Source organism: Trichoderma citrinoviride, assembly GCF_003025115.1.
Source record: "Trichoderma citrinoviride strain TUCIM 6016 unplaced genomic scaffold BBK36scaffold_1, whole genome shotgun sequence".
Classification (NCBI taxonomy): Eukaryota; Fungi; Ascomycota; class Sordariomycetes; order Hypocreales; family Hypocreaceae; genus Trichoderma; species Trichoderma citrinoviride.
This window is the reverse complement of record NW_020194709.1, coordinates 1,361,794-1,379,755: the sequence shown is the minus strand read 5'-3', so window position 1 is coordinate 1,379,755 and position 17,962 is coordinate 1,361,794. Positions and strand designations below refer to the sequence as shown.

The following is a 17,962-nucleotide window of genomic DNA, read 5'->3' as shown; positions in this document are numbered from 1 at the left end:
ATCCGCGGATTATCTAAGCATATTCGCTTCCACACGCCGTGCGTAATTTCACCCACGCCAAATTAGCAAAGCTTCACCTCCATCCTCGTCAATCCTCGAACGTATATCGACGGCAATTAATCGGTCGCGATGGGTCACTCTTACGGAAAGCGAGCGGGCACTCGAGTTGGTCTCATCATGTCTGTGAGGATGCGCAAGGATTGCTGCTAACGAGGTCGCAGTATGCCTTCAGCAGGGACTTCCGCCGCAAGGGCATGATCGCCCTGAACACCTACCTGAAGGTGTACCAGTGAGTGCAGCCTGAGGGGAGAAGAGAATCGACGACGTTCGAAGGTGACTGACAATCTTTCAGCGTCGGTGACATTGTCGACATCAAGGCCAACGGTGCCGTGCAGAAGGGGTAAGGAAGCCTTTCTTGAGAGTTGGGAGATGGGGCCGAAAAAGCATGGAGGAAGCTGACCCATTGCGCAGCATGCCCTACAAGGTCTACCACGGCAAGACGGGCGTTATCTACAACGTCACCAAGAGCGCCGTCGGCATCATCATCTACAAGAAGGTCAAGCACCGCTACATCGAGAAGCGCATCAACGTCCGAATCGAGCACATCCAGCCCTCTCGATCCCGTGAGGACTTCATCAAGCGAGTCAAGGCGAACGCGGCGGCGAAGAAGCAGGCCAGAGCCGATGGCGTGACTGTCCAGGTTAAGCGACAGCCCGCTCTCCCCCGAGACGCCTCCACGGTTTCCCTGACCGACAACCCTCCGGAGACCGTCACTCCTCTGGCATACGAAACTACAATCTAAAGGGAATGGTCGGTGTGGTGCTTGCTTCGGTTTTTCTTAAGGTGTTGTGTTCGGACAGGAAAGAACTCAGCATGTGACCAAGGTCTGCAATTTTTTTTATTTTGATGTTCATAGCAAAAGAGGCAATATGACATCGACAACGTGTGCATATATTCTCGGTGGCCACTTTCCTAGAGAGTCGTGTGGCATCCATATATTCGTGATACTGTTCATTTCTTCTCCATGAAGTTGCCTTATAGCCCTCTGCCCTCCATGCTAAAGGATACACGGTAAAGACAACAGCCGAAATATACCTGTGCCATCCATCAGAACTCATTCTGAGATGTGCCTCTTTATTTTCTTCTTTTCCTTCTCATCTTTCCTCTGGTTCGACTGCTCTGCTCTGCTCCGATTTCTCCCAAGACTGAGGTGTATGTTAAGCTCAAAGAGGATGCACTGTCAATCAAACGGATACTCCTCTTCACAGGTAGCCAAATGACATGCTGCAATGGAGCCTAGAGCAGAATATCCAAGGCCTCCTGACAGTGTTGCTGTCTGCTTGATTCCAAACAGAATACCAACTGCCATGCTTATATGCGACTGGCTTGCTCGATTAAGAAACATCTCCCGTCCCTGCTTGTTAACAGACGCGGGGCCATTTACTCCCTCAACGATCATGGCCGATTGAACGGCACCGTCCCGTCGCCAACACATAACATGCAAAGCATCAACCCGTGCGATAGTGTAATTCAAGATAAACCGGAAATGAGAAACCATCCTTCTATCAAGCAAAGCTGCTTTCCCTCTCGATCCCCCCTTCAATTACTTGTAGTATGAGGGTCGTAGTGCTTATAAGTTCTTACCCTGGAAGAGCCAAATTCATGTACAGATTAGTCAGCCGAAGCATTGAATCGTTGTCTGCGGAATAAATTAACACCGCCTCGGTCCAGCTAATTAATGGCCCGCTGCGCCCCACATGGTGACGATGCTCGCCTTGTCCGCAGCTTCAATGGCATCCTCCGAGTCTCTTCCTATCAATCCGAACTGTGACAGCTCTGTCACTCTGTGTGCTGCGGCCTGGGCGGATCAACATTCCGGATCAAGGACAGCTTTGCTCCAGAGAAGCTCTTGATTATTCTCACTTGACCGGCACCGATCGCTGTTCCTTCTCTGCCATCCGTGTTCGCTCTGAGAGTCCACCCCCCGTGTGCCTCCTATCCAAGCTCCGCCGCCGAGCTCGTCGAGCCGCGTTCCGCCCACCATGGCTTCCATACGCACGACCGAACACACAAAGTTTGTCAAATCCCTCTCCCTGGACCCGAGCTGGCCTGTATTTTTGACGACGCCTGCTTATCTGTCTTCGCCAAACCAACTAGGACCGATCAGGAGCTGGCCGTCAGCATCAAGAAGGCTACCAGTCCCGAAGAGATCTCCCCCAAGCGCAAGCATGTGCGAGCATGCATCGTGTATACATGGGATCACCGATCTTCGCAAGCCTTCTGGGCGGGTATGAAGGTGTAAGTTGGCTCGAGACGCATCTCCTTGATCCCTCATCTGCGCCCATCCTGCTCTGCTTTGCGCTGACCTCGAAATGTCCGCACGAAGCCAACCCATCCTTGCCGATGAAGTCCAGACATTCAAAGCCCTGATAACGGTTCACAAGGTGCTGCAGGAAGGCCATCCTTCAGCCCTGAAAGAAGCAATGGCCAACCGTGGATGGATTGATTCCTTGAACCGTGGAATGAGCGGGGAAGGAGTCCGCGGATATGGGCCCTTGATTCGTGAATACGTATACTATCTTCTCGCGAAGCTTTCTTTTCACCACCAGCACCCCGAGTTCAATGGAACGTTTGAGTATGAAGAGTACCTCAGCCTCAAGGCAATCAACGACCCGAACGAGGGCTACGAGACCATTTCCGATTTGATGGTGCTGCAAGACAAGATAGAGCAGTTTCAGAAATTGATCTTCTCGCACTTCAGAAACGTTGGAAATAACGAGTGCCGAATCGCAGCTCTTGTGCCATTGGTTCAAGAGAGCTACGGCATCTACAAGTTTATCACGAGCATGCTGCGTGCCATGCACTCGAGTAAGAAAGAAGCCACTCCCCCTTTTTCATTTCGTAGAGTATGAGTGCTGACTCGGGCGCACGCAACAGTCACTGGCGACGATGATGCACTGCAGCCCCTTCGTCAGCGGTACGATGCCCAGCATTATCGACTCGTCAAGTTCTACTACGAATGTTCCAACCTCCGCTACCTGACGAGCCTCATTACAATTCCCAAACTACCGCAAGATCCGCCGAACCTCCTTGCCACTGATGATGACGCTCCGGCGTTGCCCGCCAGACCGAAGCAGGAGATCGAGCGCCAACCATCTCCTGCGCCCGCCCCCAAATCGGACGAACCAGACGAGATTTCCGAATTCTGGAAGGGCGAGCTGGACCGTCAAAACCGCGAGTATGAGGAACAGCAGCGAGTCCTCGAAGAGCGCCAGCGCGCTGCTATCCTAGCCCAGCAGCAGGCCCAGCAGCAGGCTCAGCGCGAGTTCGAAGAACAACAGCGTCGGCTGATGGAACAACAACAGCGGGAACAGGAGGCGCTGATCGCGCAACAAGCGCAATGGCAAACCCAAGGTCGCCTGGCTGAACTCGAGCGAGAAAACCTCAACGCGCGAGCCCAATACGAGCGTGACCAGCTGATGCTGCAGCAGTACGACCAGCGCGTCAAGGCGCTTGAAGGCGAGCTGATGCAGATCCAGAACAGCTACGGTCACCAGATAAGTAGCAAAGATGACCAAATCAAAGCCTTGCAAGAGCAAGTCAACACCTGGAGGTCCAAGTACGAGTCCCTTGCAAAACTGTACTCTCAACTTCGGCACGAACACCTGGATCTGTTGCAAAAGTTCAAGGCGGTGCAGCTCAAAGCAGCGAGCGCTCAGGAAGCCATCGAGAAGCGCGAGAAGTTGGAGCGGGAGATCAAGACGAAAAACCTCGAGCTGGCCGACATGATTCGAGAGCGCGACCGAGCTCTGCACGACAAGGACCGAGCGACCGGGAGCAGCAAAGACGAGGTAGAGAAGCTCAAGCGAGAGCTGCGCCTGGCACAAGAGAGAGCGGACAACCTTGAACGCAGCAAGGGCAACGAGCTGTCCACAATGCTCTCCAAGTATAACCGTGAGATGAGCGACTTGGAAGAGGCACTGCGAATCAAGTCGCGGGCGTTGGAGGAGGCACAGAGCAAAATTCGCAATGGCGATTCGGACCTGGAGCAACTCCTGCGCGAAAAGGAAGAAGAGCTTGAGGTGTACAAGGCCGGGATGGACCAGACACTCATCGAATTGAACGAGCTCAAACAGAGCCAAGGAGAGACAGACCATGCGCTCGACGGCCAAATCGATGCGCTGATCTTGTCGAACTTGGACAAAATCAACGACATGATTGACTCGGTGCTGCAGGCCGGTGTCTCGCGGGTGGATGACGCTCTGTACGAGCTGGACTCGTCCATGCAGGCGGGCAATCAGAATGCGTCGCCATCATATGTTCTCTCCCAGATTGAGAAGGCGTCTGGCAGTGCAATGGAGTTCGCTACCGCTTTCAACAACTTTATTGCCGACGGTCCGAATAGCACGCACTCAGAGCTGATCAAGGCCATCAATGTCTTTGCCGGAGCTATTGCGGATGTATGCAGCAATACAAAGGGCGTGGTCCGCCTGGCAACGGACGACAAGAAGGCGGATGCCTTGATGCAGGGCGCGAGGCAGTCGGCCCAATCCACGGTGCAGTTCTTCAGGGGCTTGCAGAGCTTCCGCCTCGAGGGTCTGGAGCCGCTGCAGAAGACGGATGTCGTCATCAACAGCAACAACGACGTGCAGATGAAGCTGCAGAAGCTCAACAAGCTGGTCGAGGGTCTCGCGCCGGGCTATGGAAAGCTGATGAACAACAAGGGAGACTTGGGAGACCTGGTAGACTCGGAGCTGAGCAAAGCGGCCGACGCAATTGCGGCAGCGGCAGCTCGACTTGCCAAACTGAAGAACAAGCCTCGCGACGGCTACACCACGTACGAGGTCAGGGTTCACGACTCCATCTTGGATGCCGCGACAGCCATCACGACGGCCATTGCGGAGCTGATTCGCGCCGCAACGGCCACTCAGCAGGAGATTGTGCAGGCTGGACGAGGCTCGTCATCGCGGACGGCCTTTTACAAGAAGAACAACAGATGGACCGAGGGCCTCATCTCGGCGGCGAAAGCGGTAGCCTCGTCAACCAACACGCTCATCGAGACGGCGGACGGAGTGCTGTCGAACCGCAACAGCCCGGAACAGCTGATTGTCGCATCCAACGACGTGGCAGCGTCCACGGCGCAGTTGGTAGCGGCGAGCCGAGTCAAGGCGGGCTTCATGTCCAAGAGCCAGGACCATCTGGAGCAGGCAAGCAAAGCCGTCGGGGCAGCATGCCGGTCGCTGGTGCGCCAGGTCCAGAGCATGATTCGCGAGCGAAGCCAGGAAGAGGACCAGGTTGATTACTCCAAGCTTGGGGCCCACGAGTTCAAGGTTCGCGAGATGGAGCAACAGGTAAGCCGTCATTCGTTCCTACTGCATGACGCTGGTGAAGATGAGCTAACCGGATGGCTTCTTTTTTGCCTTTACCCCTGCAGGTCGAGATTTTGCAACTGGAAAATGCGCTTGCTTCCGCAAGACACCGGCTCGGCGAAATGCGGAAGATTTCCTATCAAGAGGAATAGAGAGCGGCCGAATCGACCGCTACTATACGTTGGCTGATGTGTACTTGATATCCTCACAGTTGAATTCGATGCTTGTACATTCCAGTGGTAGCGTAACCGTGTATTTCGGGTTGTTTACATTTCATAGAGGATGCGATGTGTCGTGATAAAACCTTGTTTTCAACACCATATATTACCTTGGCCTGTCTGACTCCATGTAGCCAGGGTGCTATCTCATCTCTCCTCTATCCAGACCCCAAGACTCGGCCTTCTGCTTGAGCTCGACATATGCCGCGGCGTAGTCCGCTGCCAGAGCCATGTCCCCCATCGCCTTCATGATGACAGCCTTCTTCGCCATCATCTCACACTGGCTCTTGACATCCTCAATACTGGAGAACTCGTCAAACGCCCTCTGGACCGCCGTGGCCGCCCTGTTCAGATATTCATCGCGCCGCATGTTAGCCGCCTTGGCCGTATCCACCCCTCTAATCTCGCGCTCTCGTCCGAGGGCTGCTTCGCTGTCGCCCCCTTTGGTATCACTCTCGGCCTGGCCAGCCAAGCCCATGTTGGCATCAGCAAGGTATGCATATAGTGTAGCCGTGAGAGCTGGAGATTCGCACTCGAGACTCCGTGGCAATATGGCGGTGAGGAGCTGTGCCGCGGCCTCAAATTCGCCCATGGATACTAAGATGTTGGATATTGCGCCGATGGCGGCCCAGAGCAGGGATATCAGCCGCGCACGTATGGACAGGTTCGCTGCTCGTAGGGCTACTGAAAACGCACGCTGTGGCCGCCCGCATCGATCCAACAGGGAAACTTTGACAAGGAGTGCTCTGACGCGTAGACATATGTCCCTATTCTCTTCTTGGAGGTCCGACATCATCTTGTCTACCTTGCCGAAAGCTGACGACAAGTCTCCACGGCGTGTCAAGTAGTCTATGTGAGCAGTATCAATCACGAGGGCCAGGTCTGGCTCGAAGTCGTCGGCTTTGGACTGGAGAAACTGGTCCAATAGCTGTTCTGCGCCGTCCAAGTTGTTGTGATGCAGGTCTCTCTTGAGTCGGATGAACCCCCTATACTTGTACCAATACTGGTTAGGCTTCCATGAGCGTAACGAGTTTTCGTCAGCCTTGTCGAGGGTTTCCATGGCCTCCCGATATTTCCCTTGGTCCAGGAGTGCGAGGGAAAGTCGGCTTAACATTTTGAGCTCATCGTCGAACATGGAATGGTACGTGTGGCACCGTAGGAAGATCTCACACGACACGGAGGCGAGATAACCCAATCCCAGCCTGCTCCAGAGGGACGAGTATAGCCCGAGCTGTGCCCCAAACATGCCCTTCATATTCTTCTCTACAATGATCTGCGAGCTCCGTACCATGTGCTCGAGAGCGGTAGCTATGCTGTCGCCGTTGATCAGGCAGAGTTTTGCCTCGCTCAGCAGCACGGAGCTCCAGAGGGTCCACATCCCAGCCTCCCTTGCCTTGACCCGGAGGAAGGCCATGGTTTCCTTGCCCGTGCCCAGCAAGTTGTCCGACCGGAGGTCCCGGATGAGATCCGGGTGTGCCTGTCCAAAGTGGAACAGCCAGTTGAGAGAGAAGTTGAGGCAAGTCATGTCCCTGTTTTCCCTTGCCGTGGCTACTGTCTCAAGCATCGCCGTCATGGCTTCCTTATAACAGCCAAAGTCGGCTTGCAATACAGCCAGATTCATCAAGGCGTACTGGTAAAAGAGCCGATCTCGGTGCTGCATCGTGTAGTCGAAATACCTGTGCAGGAAGTCGAATGCAGTTGGATAGTCCCCGGCTCTCCAAGCGTCGAGGAAGCTGAGGGAAAATTCAGCACGGTCTGGGGATACGGGATGCCAAAGCAGAGCGCGAACTTACGTGATGTAGTGCGTGAGACTAGGCACCAAGAAGCTGTCGTTTAGAAGGTCATGAAACTGGTGCCGAATTTCCATAGGTATCCTGTTGCCGTATTCTCCAGGGTTGAATGTTAGCTTTGCACTCATGGTAGCGGGCCCAGCGAAAAGGGGGCACCCGTCGGCCGACTTACTTTGCATCTGCTCAATCTGGAAGTCTAATAAATTCTCAACGTCGTCTATGCTGACGGGGAGAGTCCCAGTGTGATCGCCGGCCAGCATGTCGCCATATGCCACAGACGCCAGGCTCGCAACCTTGTCGATGTCCCAATCCTCCAGTTCTCCGCGCAGCAGCACATTGTCGAAGCTGTACCTGCTGAACTCTGGATTCTTCCGTTTCTGGTAGTGAGATGTCGGCTGTCGGTAGCGGACAAAGTCCTTCCAGAGCTCGGTGCAGTCATGAAAGTGCAGACGTTGGTATTCGAGGCGGGCCCTTCGGACGAAAGCACCCAAGGGAGAGTTGGGGGAGAGCTTGACCCCCGGCTCAGGCTGGTCCGGATCCAGCCCTTCTTTCCGAAGGTCGTCCTTTGTTCTGGGCAGTACCGCCGAAAGTTGGTCGAAGAATCCTTCAAGGGCATAGAGCGAGTCGATGCCCCAGAGCTTGTTGAGGAATTGGTCCCATAGCCTCTTCCCGGGTAGGCCCTTCAGGAACGGATAGCTGCTTAGCAGCTTCTCGAAGTCCTTGATCGATATGACCAGGCTGACGGCACGTTCAGCCTTTGTCCACCTCGTCGCCTGGCTTGTAGCAGGCCCGTTTGGGTCGTAGCCTATGATATGAGATGCAATGAAGGACAGCACAGGCACGACTGCATCGCTGGGAATCGCCTCGTCGACGTAGAGCTCGACCAGAACGAGAAGGCCAACCTTGGCCGGCGTGAGATATCGCGCCATGCTTGGCTAGCGCTGGTATGCTCCTTGGTCTGGAGTTGAGCAACGGACATCCAACGGCGGCCAACAAACCAAGACAGATAAATGGAACAAGTGAAAAGCCCCGGGACATAGAGCTCAGGGCTTCTCCATATTACAGACAAAACGGCAGTTCAGCGTGTGGGATATCGCGTTGCCGTCTGACAAAGGAACAAAGCAGAAATGGAGAGACCAAGTGACGTCTCTGGTCAGTCTCCTCTTGGTTCTTCCGTGCTTGAGAAGCCAAGCACAGGTGCGTGATGCTATCTGGACGCGATTGAAGACACGATTCGAGCAGCTCCCTTGGTATCGGGTAGGTCCCCAAAGGCTTATGTAACCCAACATCAACTTGGGGCAGGAGCACCTGTGATGAGATCTTGGAGGAACGGAGAGTTTCTTGCATCGCTGATTGGCGCCGGGATTTCTTCGGAATATCGACCATCGACCCACTTCATGCTCCTGAAGCCTGGACATCAAAGTCCTGAGAAGGATCGAGCGGGAATCTCTGTTCGCATAGTTACTATAGATAAGATTTGCTCACAGGCCACGTTTGATTGTCTTTCCTGGCGCCTCAAGCACCAGTTGCCCATAGATGACGTACATTCACTATTCGGGTCTGTAGAAATGGGCTTTGTTTATGAGAACTGAAGTTGATGCTACGTGCACAAAAGGTTTCCCATAGCTATGTAGGTATGAGAAGCTAAGAGGAGCTGAAAACGAAGTTGCGAAGCAGGTCAGTTTCAGTGGGATTGGGCCAATCATCACAACTTCTCGGATTAGTCGATTCAAGCCCCAACAAGAATATACACAGCGGTCCCAAGAAGGGTAGTCTACAGATATCAGCAGTTTTCCACCACAACCCCTTTATTCCAGCTTATTTGGTCTTGTCCTTGTTGTGGTAGTTGACATTCTCATTCCAGCTTTCGTGTTCCAAGTGGTTAGCGCACGCTTCCTGCTTCAGGGTACATTAAAGGGAAGAGGTGGATCGTATCAAGGGGTCATTCTCGAGTAACGAGCGCCTGGAGGACTTACAACAGAGTCTGTAAGAATTGTTAGCATGCAGCTCAATAGGACAATGGGGAGGACGGCTCACCTTGTCACCATCACCCCACTGGAAGTTCTTGGTGCGGATGTTCTGGTAGGGATACTCGGTGCGCTCGGGCAGAGGGGGGAGGTGGCTCCAGTGCTCCCAGTGTTCATTCCACAGCCAGTAGGCATTGGCACCGGCAACGACCAGCGCAGGGACAACGCCGCTTTAACCTTGTCAGCTCCCTCCCTAGTGATTCAAACGAGCCCGGCGCATTCGAGGACATTTCCCCTCATTGAACGTGGGCGAGGCGGGGAGAAATTCGCTCAGTCGAGGACGGGTAGCAGACGTACTAGATGGAGATCTTCTTCCAAAGCTCTAGAAACACAGAGTCAAAAAGCTGCTCCCAAGCGCAATTGGAGCGACGGGGCCTTTAACACTCACCAGTGGTGCTCTTGGCGTGTTCCTTGATATGCTGTCGCTCAGCGATGAACTCGTTCTCGACGGTGCTGGCAAAGCGGCGCTGCATGGGAGTGCGCAGCTGCGCAGCAAAGCGCGGGGCGTTGCGGGTAATCTGTCGGGCAGCAAACATCGTGGGCGGTTCGAATTCGACGGCGACGATTGAGTCTTCAGGTATAAAGTGCAGAATGTGAGATCAGGTCATATTCGACGGAGCTCGGCTAGAGCAGGCCATGGATGCCTCAATCTCCAGGCGCCATTGGCGATCGACCATGTCACGTGATCTCGTGACGTATTCGCGAGCATATCCTCTGCGAGCTCTCGCGATGCGTGGGGCAGCTCCATCATCTTCCCCGGCCCATATCTCCTGCACCTTGAGATGCAGTGCCTTGGCAGTGCGTACGAGCGTGTGCAAGCGACCAACACGCACCAATCCTTCTGATGTAACAATCTTTGAACGCTTTCAAGCGTCGGCTATACACGAAAACCCTCCCTTAGCAGCATTCGCTCTTACCGCCAGCGATATACGTTTACGTGCGGTGAACCTACCGAACCGGCATGTCCTCGCCGCGACACCTCGTGGAAGAGTTGGTAGACTGTTATAGACCTCGACATTTGAGCACTCCTCCGAGATAAAATGGGATTTCGCATCACGACGTGGAATGGTAAGCCCTCCTGGCTGACTGGTGTAGCCCTTGGCTATAGCAACTCGCTAATATGAAGACTCAAGTCAACGGCATTAGGTGTGTCTCGCCCCATCAAAATATCACAGTTCCACAGCAAGCGTTCAAGCGGTCGTGTATGCTCACAAAATAACAGGAACCCATTCGGGTATCAGCCATGGAGAGAAAAGCGTACTTTTCAGGTTCGTATAGCCATGAAATTGGACGTGCCCGAGAAAGGATTGGACGTGCTGCTGACATCGCTTCCTCTAGGCTATGTTTGATCTCCTTGAAGCCGATATTGTCGTGATGCAGGAGACCAAGATCCAACGAAAGGACCTGACAGACGATATGGTTTTGGTTCCTGGATGGGATGCGTACTTTAGTCTGCCTAGGCACAAAAAAGGTTTGTTGGTACAGCGTTGCCACCCGACTACAGAACGAGCAGCAGTTAACAGGGTGTGCCAAGGTTACTCTGGCGTTGCCATCTACACGCGAAACGCCACTTGTGCACCTATCAGGGCTGAGGAAGGAATACTGGGAGTGCTCTGCCCTCCTAAATCATCAACGCAGTTTCGAAACCTACCCGACGACCAACGGATCGGGGGTTACCCCAAGCCGGAGCAACTCTCAGGAAATATTGACGAACTGCTGCTGGATTCTGAGGGTAGATGCGTTATTCTGGAATTCCCCGCCTTCGTGTTGCTGGGTGTCTACAGTCCAGCCAACCGCGACGAATCAAGGGTGGAATTCCGCATGGAGTTCCTGCAGGCCCTCGACGCTAGAGTGCGAAACTTGGTCGCCGAGGGCAAGCAGGTAATTTTGGCGGGGGACCTCAACGTCAGTCGCGCCGAGGCCGACTCCACCAACATTGTCGAGAACCTTCGAAAAGAAGGCCTGAGCATGGACGAGTGGATGAACTTGCCTTCGCGCCGACTCTTCAATCATCTGGTCTTTGGAGGCACGGTGCAAGGGGATCGCGACGAAGGGCGGGAGCACCCTGTGCTGTGGGATCTGTGCAGAGAGTTCCACCCCGCAAGAGAGGGCATGAACACATGCTGGGACACGAAGCGAAACACACGACCGGCCAACAACGGCAGCCGCATCGACTACGTGCTCTGCAGCCATGGGCTGAAAGACTGGGTCACAGAGGCCAACATCCAAGAGGGCCTGATGGGATCTGATCACTGTCCAGTCTTTGCCACGCTAGCCGACGTTGTGACGGCTGGCGAAGAAGAGGTGTCGCTTTTGAGTCTTGTCAACCCAGCTGGCATGGTTGACAGAGACGGGCGACGCCTTCGGGAATGGCACCCGAAGGACATTCTGCCCTTGTCAGCCAAGCTCATTCCTGAGTTTGACCGGCGACAGAGCATTCGGGACATGTTTACGAAGAAGGCTGGCGCTAAACAGTCGAGCTATTCACCCTCACTGCGCGCCAGTGAATTTACCCCGGAAGGAGAGCCAGCAGGCGACTTGGCGCGCCCAGAGCAGCATGGGAGCAAGACCAAGACGAGCCATGCTGCTGATCATGGGCTCGGATTGAGCGACGCTAGGCACTCCGCAAGATCAGAATCGCTAACTCAGTCGGGGTCGGAGGCGCCATCGACCCCATCGTCCACAAAACGTGCTGCGGGGGGTGTCGATCGTGCTTGTTCGCCGTCTCCAAAGCGAAACAAGTTGATCGACGGCGGAGCTATTACGAGCACCACGCCTACGATTCGAACCACCACTCTCAGCAGGAGTAGCAGCAGCAATACTAGTCTCGGCGCCACGGAAAGGAAGAATGCCAGAAGCTCTCGCGCTGGCACAAAAGGGCAGACGACTTTGCAGGGCTTTTTTCAGCCCTCATCCACTAAGCGGGTGACGGGGACAAGAGGTGGCAGCGCCACCATGAGTGCCAGCGCCAACACCAGCGCCCCGTTTTCTTGCGAGCAAACAACAGCAGCGCTGCCCTCTGAGCCCCTGTCGTCACACCAAACTGAGCTAACCTCTGCGACTGGCAAATTGCCCCTAGAGAGAAGCGGCAATGATTGGCCAGAGGACACCCCGGATGCAGTGAAGCCAGCTTTGGAAGCCTCCACCCCTCCGATGGAAGTTGACAGGGTATTTGATCCGATTTTAGCAAAGGAATCCTGGTCGAAACTCCTCGGAAGGCGGAAACTTCCCCGATGTGAACACGATGAACCCTGCATCAGCCTCGTCACGAAGAGGCCTGGAGTCAATTGCGGTAAGTTGAGGCCTTTCCTCCCCTTCTTTTCCCTTTCTTCTCTACCTTGTTTGTTTCGACTCGTCCAATTAGCTGCTCCAAAGTGGCTGCAGCAATTCGAGCTATTTTCATGCTTTTTACTTTTAATCCCTTTACTCGTACTCGTTGTTCAGTTTGCTGCCCACACCCCTCTACTTTTAGTTGAGAGTGTTGGCTGCTAGAGTCTGTGATGGAGGCACGCCCTTGGGTACGACTTCTTGTTTGCCTGAACGCCGCGAGAATCGCACTCAAGCATCTCAGGTTACCACGTGCGCACAGAAGCCGGTGGCTGACGCTTGCTACAGGAAGGTCATTCTATATATGTGCCCGGCCACTGGGTCCCTCCGGCGAAAAAGAACGAGGCTCTGAGTGGCGGTGCGGAACTTTTATTTGGAGTAGTGATTGGAACGGATCACCTTCGTAGCATAGCGCTTGTTGCATTTGACACAGCTTGATTTTGGGCCTGGGACGGCCGTCATGAACGCGGCATTTTCTTCTCGATATGACTACGTCCTGTTGTGCTTGCTGCTTTCAACACTCCTCGCGAATCTTGGCCCCTCGCCTCTGGGGTTCCTCCCAATGGCGCCAGTTGTCTCTTTAACTAGAATTGCGAACCCAGTACACTATTACGAGCTGCTGATAGTCATTCTTGTCATAGTGATAGAAGGTGAGACGCTTAGTGCGGACAGAGAAGTAAAAGTCGTAAATCCAAAAGTTGCAGAAGGCAGCATAATGAGAGATTGAAGCAATTTCAATTAATAACCTAGGAGAAACCGAGACTGCAATTTGCGAATTTCTTGTTCGTCCATGTTTCTACGGCTACAAGTGCCCACTACCTAGGCGGTCGGTATAGTACCAGTTGAGAAGCATGAACCCTATCAGAATCAAAACTACTCGGCACCTAAGACACGCAGCTTGAGCTACATGCTTGAGCCGGTGTAAAAATAGCCCCAGCTTGCCGTCTGTTTTCTTCCTCGCCTGAGGCTCCCTGACCGTGTAATTATAGCCTGGATATCTCCGTGTGTGGCTGTCCCTTTTTTTACTCCCGTACACTGTTCTAAAAAGACTTGATAAGGAGTGGTATATTCTTCCAACCACAGAGGAGAGGGCTACTGTACTTGCAACGATAGATTAGCAATTCTGCCTTCTGAGTGAAACAGACAAGAAGGTACACTTACAAATCTCTGATGTGATTATGCTAGGATAGATTTGCCGAAAGGCGTCGAGGAATATGAGCGGTGCAAGGTTCATTTGTTGCGAGAACATGGTATCCAGTTTGCACCGCAAACGAAGCTGCCCGGGGTATCCAGCCTGGGTCTGAATTATTTTTTAGCCTGTTGGATGTCGCTTCATTGATTTGATCTTGTTTGATCTGGTCTTACCATGGAGACAATAAGGCAGAGTATCAATCAGCTGCAGAAGTTCACGGCGAACTCCGTAGTATCTGGCGTATGACAACTATGCTGCAGCCACGGAGTGATCATCTTCAACCGCACCAGTTTCAAGGGAGGGCTGTGGAAGGCTGGCGTCGACCAAGATTGCATGTCCTTGCGGGCGACGAGCGCGGCGGCGTTTCTCGGAGGATTTGCGCGGCTTGTATTGATAGTCCGGGTGCTTCTCGAGCAAGGCAAGTTTGATTTCCTCTGACATCTCCTTGTACCTTTGCCGGACTTCTCTCGATTCCTGGTTCCAAGCTCGTCCCAAGATTTGAGCTGCGTAGAGGCATGGGTTAGCAGATGAAGCTCGCTGCAGTGCAACAAACTTACAGATCTCATTATTGGTAATGCCCGGATTGGCAGCCTTGACCATGTTGTGACGATCCTTGCGGTACAAGATGTACGCATTGGGAGGCCGCGGAATCTTGGTTGGCTTCGCCGGAATTGAAGGCGAGCAGACTGCGGCTTCGAGACGAGTCGAGCCGTCATCCATGGTCCAGAATGGCTCCAGGCCATCAGGTGAATGCACAACACCGCCATTGGCGATGAAATACCGTGGTGCGCCAAGATAGTGTCGGTCTTCTCCATTGCCATCACGGCAGAACATCACGGCTTCCTTGGCATGTTCCCTGTGATGATATTAAAATCTAGCAAAAAAAAAAAAAGAGTCGTCGACGCTCAACTCACATGAATTTCTTAGCCACATAGCGTCTCCCATAACTATCCAACATCCGGTAGATGTTGCCATTGATGCAGAGAATTTGGAGAAAAGGATTAATCTGGTCCTTCAAGCCATCCCAAATTCCGGCTAGATAGACTTCAGTCTGCGTGTTTTGGGAGGCTATCGGCTGTGCGAGATCCATAGCTGCGTGTTGGTTGATGGATGCAATTTTTCTCTGGGGCTATATCGTAAAAATCTGAGGGTCGTGAAGATGGGAGATGAAAGTGTTGATGCAAAGATTGGGAATGACTTGAGATATAGAAATGTTTCCGGCGTCTCAGTAGTGCCTTGAATTGGGATTCGTAAAAGCTATGGGCGGATGGTGAGCTACAAGTGAACGGAAATCTGTCATGGTGATTCACCTTATTGGTCTACACTTATTGAGAGCTGCCAAGTGAGTGAATCTGAATACCCCCCAGCCTCTCCTTATTTAGTGCCAGGTCAGTGCGCCCTCCCCACCTCACCTTTTTCCCTTCCGCACCCCCCTACCTTAGGTTTCTGGCCGCGGACAAAGTGACTTTTGCTCCTTGCCAACGACAAGCCAACAAACGGAGGCGTTGGGGCTGAATCTAGCAGTCCCACTCAAGGCACCATCTGCAGGGTGTGCATCTTGCTGGTAACGATACGCCCACCGTGAAAATATCTTCATTTCGCACACCGGCAGTACTAGTAGTATGATCTCCGGATGTGCATGACGTTCGAGGCAATACCTCACCCCGAATGCGCGTGAAGCTTTGCTTTTCTGTATAACCTGGCAGCCCTTGCAAGAAATGAAACCACCAGTTGCCTCAAGTGAAAGTGAATAGATATACAACATCCAATATAACGGCGGGATAAAGCACGCCTTGTCTGTCTCCTCTCGCCAAAGGATCATTCATGTCTGAACGTTCACACGAGCGAATATGCAGTTTATAGCTTTCCAGACGCGCAAAGTTCATGGAAGAACTGCTGCTCTTTGGCATATTCTTTCCACGTTCCTGATTTTGAGATCCTAAAAAATATTGTGTACAGAATGATGTGTGCAGGATGATTTGCAGAGATCCTCAGCATGGTAGTAGGTTTCTCTTGCATCAGCTCCAGGACGACGATTGACTTTGGATACTGGCAGAAGCCAATATTTAGTCATTCAGGCAAGAACCAACATAAACAGCAGGCGTATTTAGCGGCTATCCACATACGTAAACGTACCATCTAAGTATAAAGGTGCCGTGGGTCCTTTTCCCCCAGGAAGCTCTGCAACTTATTTCTGCACCGCATCTGAGATGCAGCTGAGTGAGTAAAAGTTGAGGTGGAATTATGGACGCAAGCGTCAGCTCACCTCGATCTCTCACTTTCATTTCACCGGTAGACGGTACATTTCAAGCAGCCTGACGGAGTACCCACCCAGTCTAGGTGGCCCCTCACCTCCAACATCACACTGATTCTCAAATTATCACCTTCTCGAGATCTTCCTTCATCACTACTCAAACACAACATACCTCGCATCAAGTTTCCACCAAATACTGAAGTAAATTGTTTTTCAAAGCCATGTCGACTTCAAAAGTTCCGCCAATTACTGCTCTCAAAGCTTTGGAGCCACGCCCCGGCGGCCACTGGACAGTCCAAGATCAGGAAGGGGATGCTATCTCTCTCTCATACGTGTTGGATGGCGCAGAGGCTATGGCATTCGATCTTCGCCAATGCAAAAGCGAAGAGGATGTTCGAAAATATTGTTCCTCCTTTGTGTACGAGTACACTGACAACGGTATGACTTCTTTCTTCAAGCTTAGCACTTTTTCCTAACAGCTTTTATGTCTAGTTTCTGAAAGTGGATGGCACCACCAGCCTGTTGGTGAACTCTCTGCGGAGATTGTACACTCTCATGAGGCTGCATCACTGCTCTATCACTCGCAATCTCAGAACACAATGGCACAATACTCAGCAGGCCAAATCCAGCAACCGCTTCAAGAACAACTTCTCTTTGGCGCCCAGGCTGCCATGGTGTCGCCATCTGAATCGCAAGCTCAGGTCAATATCACATTTGGAGAAACGGCCGTATCTTCGAATTCTCAATACTACCAACCCGACCAATCTTATTCCTTGTCCAACGGCCAAGAACTTTCACAAGATAGTTTCGCTTCTGGAACTGGCGAGTGGCCACTCAGCAATGAGTTTTTCCCCATGGGCGTAGGAAATGTTCCCATCTCTATGCCGAACCCTGAAGTTGGAATAACTCAAGACGCAACTGCCTTCTTGGGTGCATGGCAGCAGGGCTGGGTTCACAACAACTCAAATGGCGCTCAAAGCTCTGACGGAGACTGGGACGCTTTTTTCTCGCAACCATAAGCTCAGTCTCCCGCTACAAACACGACGGCAGACCAAATTGAAAAGAAAAAAAAAAAAGGAAAGAAAAAAGAAAAAGGAAAAGAAAAGAAAAAAGAAAGAAAAAGAAAGAAGGAAAGAAAGACAAGGGAAGAGAGAAAGGGGGTGGGGGTGGGGGGATGTTTAACAACACACACAAGAAGAAGAGGAAGAAGAAGAAGAGAAGAAGAGAGAGCGAGACAGAAAGAAACATCAGGTGGTGGTTCTTGGAGTGGTGGGAACAGATCTATGCGAGGAGCAAAGGAGCTTCTCGGTGACCACTACGAAGACAAAAGGGTCGCTGTTCTTGGGGTTAAGTCTCATATGGTTGAAGATCTCAACGCAGTGAGCCACCTCCCTCTGCAGTTCACATACCCAGACCCACGACAGCTTTACAACTACGCCTCCTCCACCGTCGCACAGCCATACCAGGCCGAGATGCCTCATCTGGAGTATTTTGCCATGACTGAGAGCGACACGTTTGACCTCGACAATCCTTGGGACTTTGATAAGATGCTGGGCTACAAGGAGAATGAGGGCGACAGAGGTGTGTTTTCCTCCACAAGATTTTGACAGCTAAAATACCAGTGTCGCTAACGCTTCAGAAGCAGTAGTACCTGCCGCCGGTCTGCCACAGCCTAACAACCAATACAATCCTCACGATGAGTTTTTCTACACGTTCTGAATCGAGCGGCTTGAAGTTACGGTATTCGACATTCACAAGTCAGTACAGTACGCAAAGGGCCGGGGG

At 52.6% G+C, this 17,962-nt stretch overlaps 7 protein-coding genes across 7 annotated transcripts; 4 read left to right on the top strand and 3 right to left on the bottom strand.

Annotated features, from left to right (window-relative positions):
* The first annotated feature begins 21 nt into the window (after positions 1 to 21).
* Positions 22 to 996, top strand: BBK36DRAFT_1133963 (hypothetical protein). The gene is made up of 4 exons (XM_024892147.1): positions 22 to 165; positions 222 to 289; positions 353 to 400; positions 472 to 996. Exons 1-4 carry the CDS (start codon positions 130 to 132, stop codon positions 800 to 802), a joined length of 483 nt encoding a protein of 160 aa, XP_024753814.1. The 5' UTR covers positions 22 to 129; the 3' UTR covers positions 803 to 996.
* A 1,046-nt stretch (positions 997 to 2,042) lies between these two features.
* BBK36DRAFT_1174453 (ANTH-domain-containing protein) lies at positions 2,043 to 5,521 on the top strand (the record flags this gene model as incomplete). The annotated part of the gene is made up of 5 exons (XM_024895926.1): positions 2,043 to 2,074; positions 2,158 to 2,298; positions 2,387 to 2,868; positions 2,938 to 5,351; positions 5,435 to 5,521. The coding sequence occupies 5 exons, from the start codon at positions 2,043 to 2,045 to the stop codon at positions 5,519 to 5,521; spliced, it is 3,156 nt and encodes a 1,051-aa protein (XP_024753813.1).
* A 208-nt stretch (positions 5,522 to 5,729) lies between these two features.
* BBK36DRAFT_1174451 (hypothetical protein) lies at positions 5,730 to 8,306 on the bottom strand (the record flags this gene model as incomplete). Its single annotated transcript, XM_024895925.1, has 4 exons — positions 5,730 to 5,983; positions 6,041 to 7,320; positions 7,381 to 7,474; positions 7,550 to 8,306. The coding sequence occupies 4 exons, from the start codon at positions 8,304 to 8,306 to the stop codon at positions 5,730 to 5,732; spliced, it is 2,385 nt and encodes a 794-aa protein (XP_024753812.1).
* Positions 8,307 to 9,100: 794 nt separating this feature from the next.
* BBK36DRAFT_1133961 (mitochondrial cytochrome c oxidase subunit VIa) lies at positions 9,101 to 10,034 on the bottom strand. Its single transcript, XM_024892146.1, has 4 exons — positions 9,793 to 10,034; positions 9,702 to 9,726; positions 9,415 to 9,574; positions 9,101 to 9,231 (listed from the first exon to the last, which is right to left on the bottom strand). Exons 1-4 carry the CDS (start codon positions 9,938 to 9,940, stop codon positions 9,196 to 9,198), a joined length of 369 nt encoding a protein of 122 aa, XP_024753811.1. The 5' UTR covers positions 9,941 to 10,034; the 3' UTR covers positions 9,101 to 9,195.
* Positions 10,035 to 10,524: 490 nt separating this feature from the next.
* On the top strand, positions 10,525 to 13,138 carry BBK36DRAFT_1165017 (DNA lyase; the record flags this gene model as incomplete). Its single annotated transcript, XM_024894723.1, has 7 exons — positions 10,525 to 10,550; positions 10,627 to 10,672; positions 10,743 to 10,875; positions 10,939 to 12,052; positions 12,263 to 12,433; positions 12,572 to 12,696; positions 13,020 to 13,138. The coding sequence occupies 7 exons, from the start codon at positions 10,525 to 10,527 to the stop codon at positions 13,136 to 13,138; spliced, it is 1,734 nt and encodes a 577-aa protein (XP_024753810.1).
* Positions 13,139 to 14,172: 1,034 nt separating this feature from the next.
* On the bottom strand, positions 14,173 to 15,013 carry BBK36DRAFT_1107806 (mating type protein MATa1; the record flags this gene model as incomplete). Its single annotated transcript, XM_024889297.1, has 3 exons — positions 14,173 to 14,426; positions 14,481 to 14,779; positions 14,838 to 15,013. 3 exons carry the CDS (start codon positions 15,011 to 15,013, stop codon positions 14,173 to 14,175), a joined length of 729 nt encoding a protein of 242 aa, XP_024753809.1.
* Positions 15,014 to 16,398: 1,385 nt separating this feature from the next.
* On the top strand, positions 16,399 to 17,896 carry BBK36DRAFT_1165015 (hypothetical protein; the record flags this gene model as incomplete). Its single annotated transcript, XM_024894722.1, has 4 exons — positions 16,399 to 16,615; positions 16,670 to 17,107; positions 17,381 to 17,758; positions 17,817 to 17,896. 4 exons carry the CDS (start codon positions 16,399 to 16,401, stop codon positions 17,894 to 17,896), a joined length of 1,113 nt encoding a protein of 370 aa, XP_024753808.1.
* Positions 17,897 to 17,962: the final 66 nt, after the last annotated feature.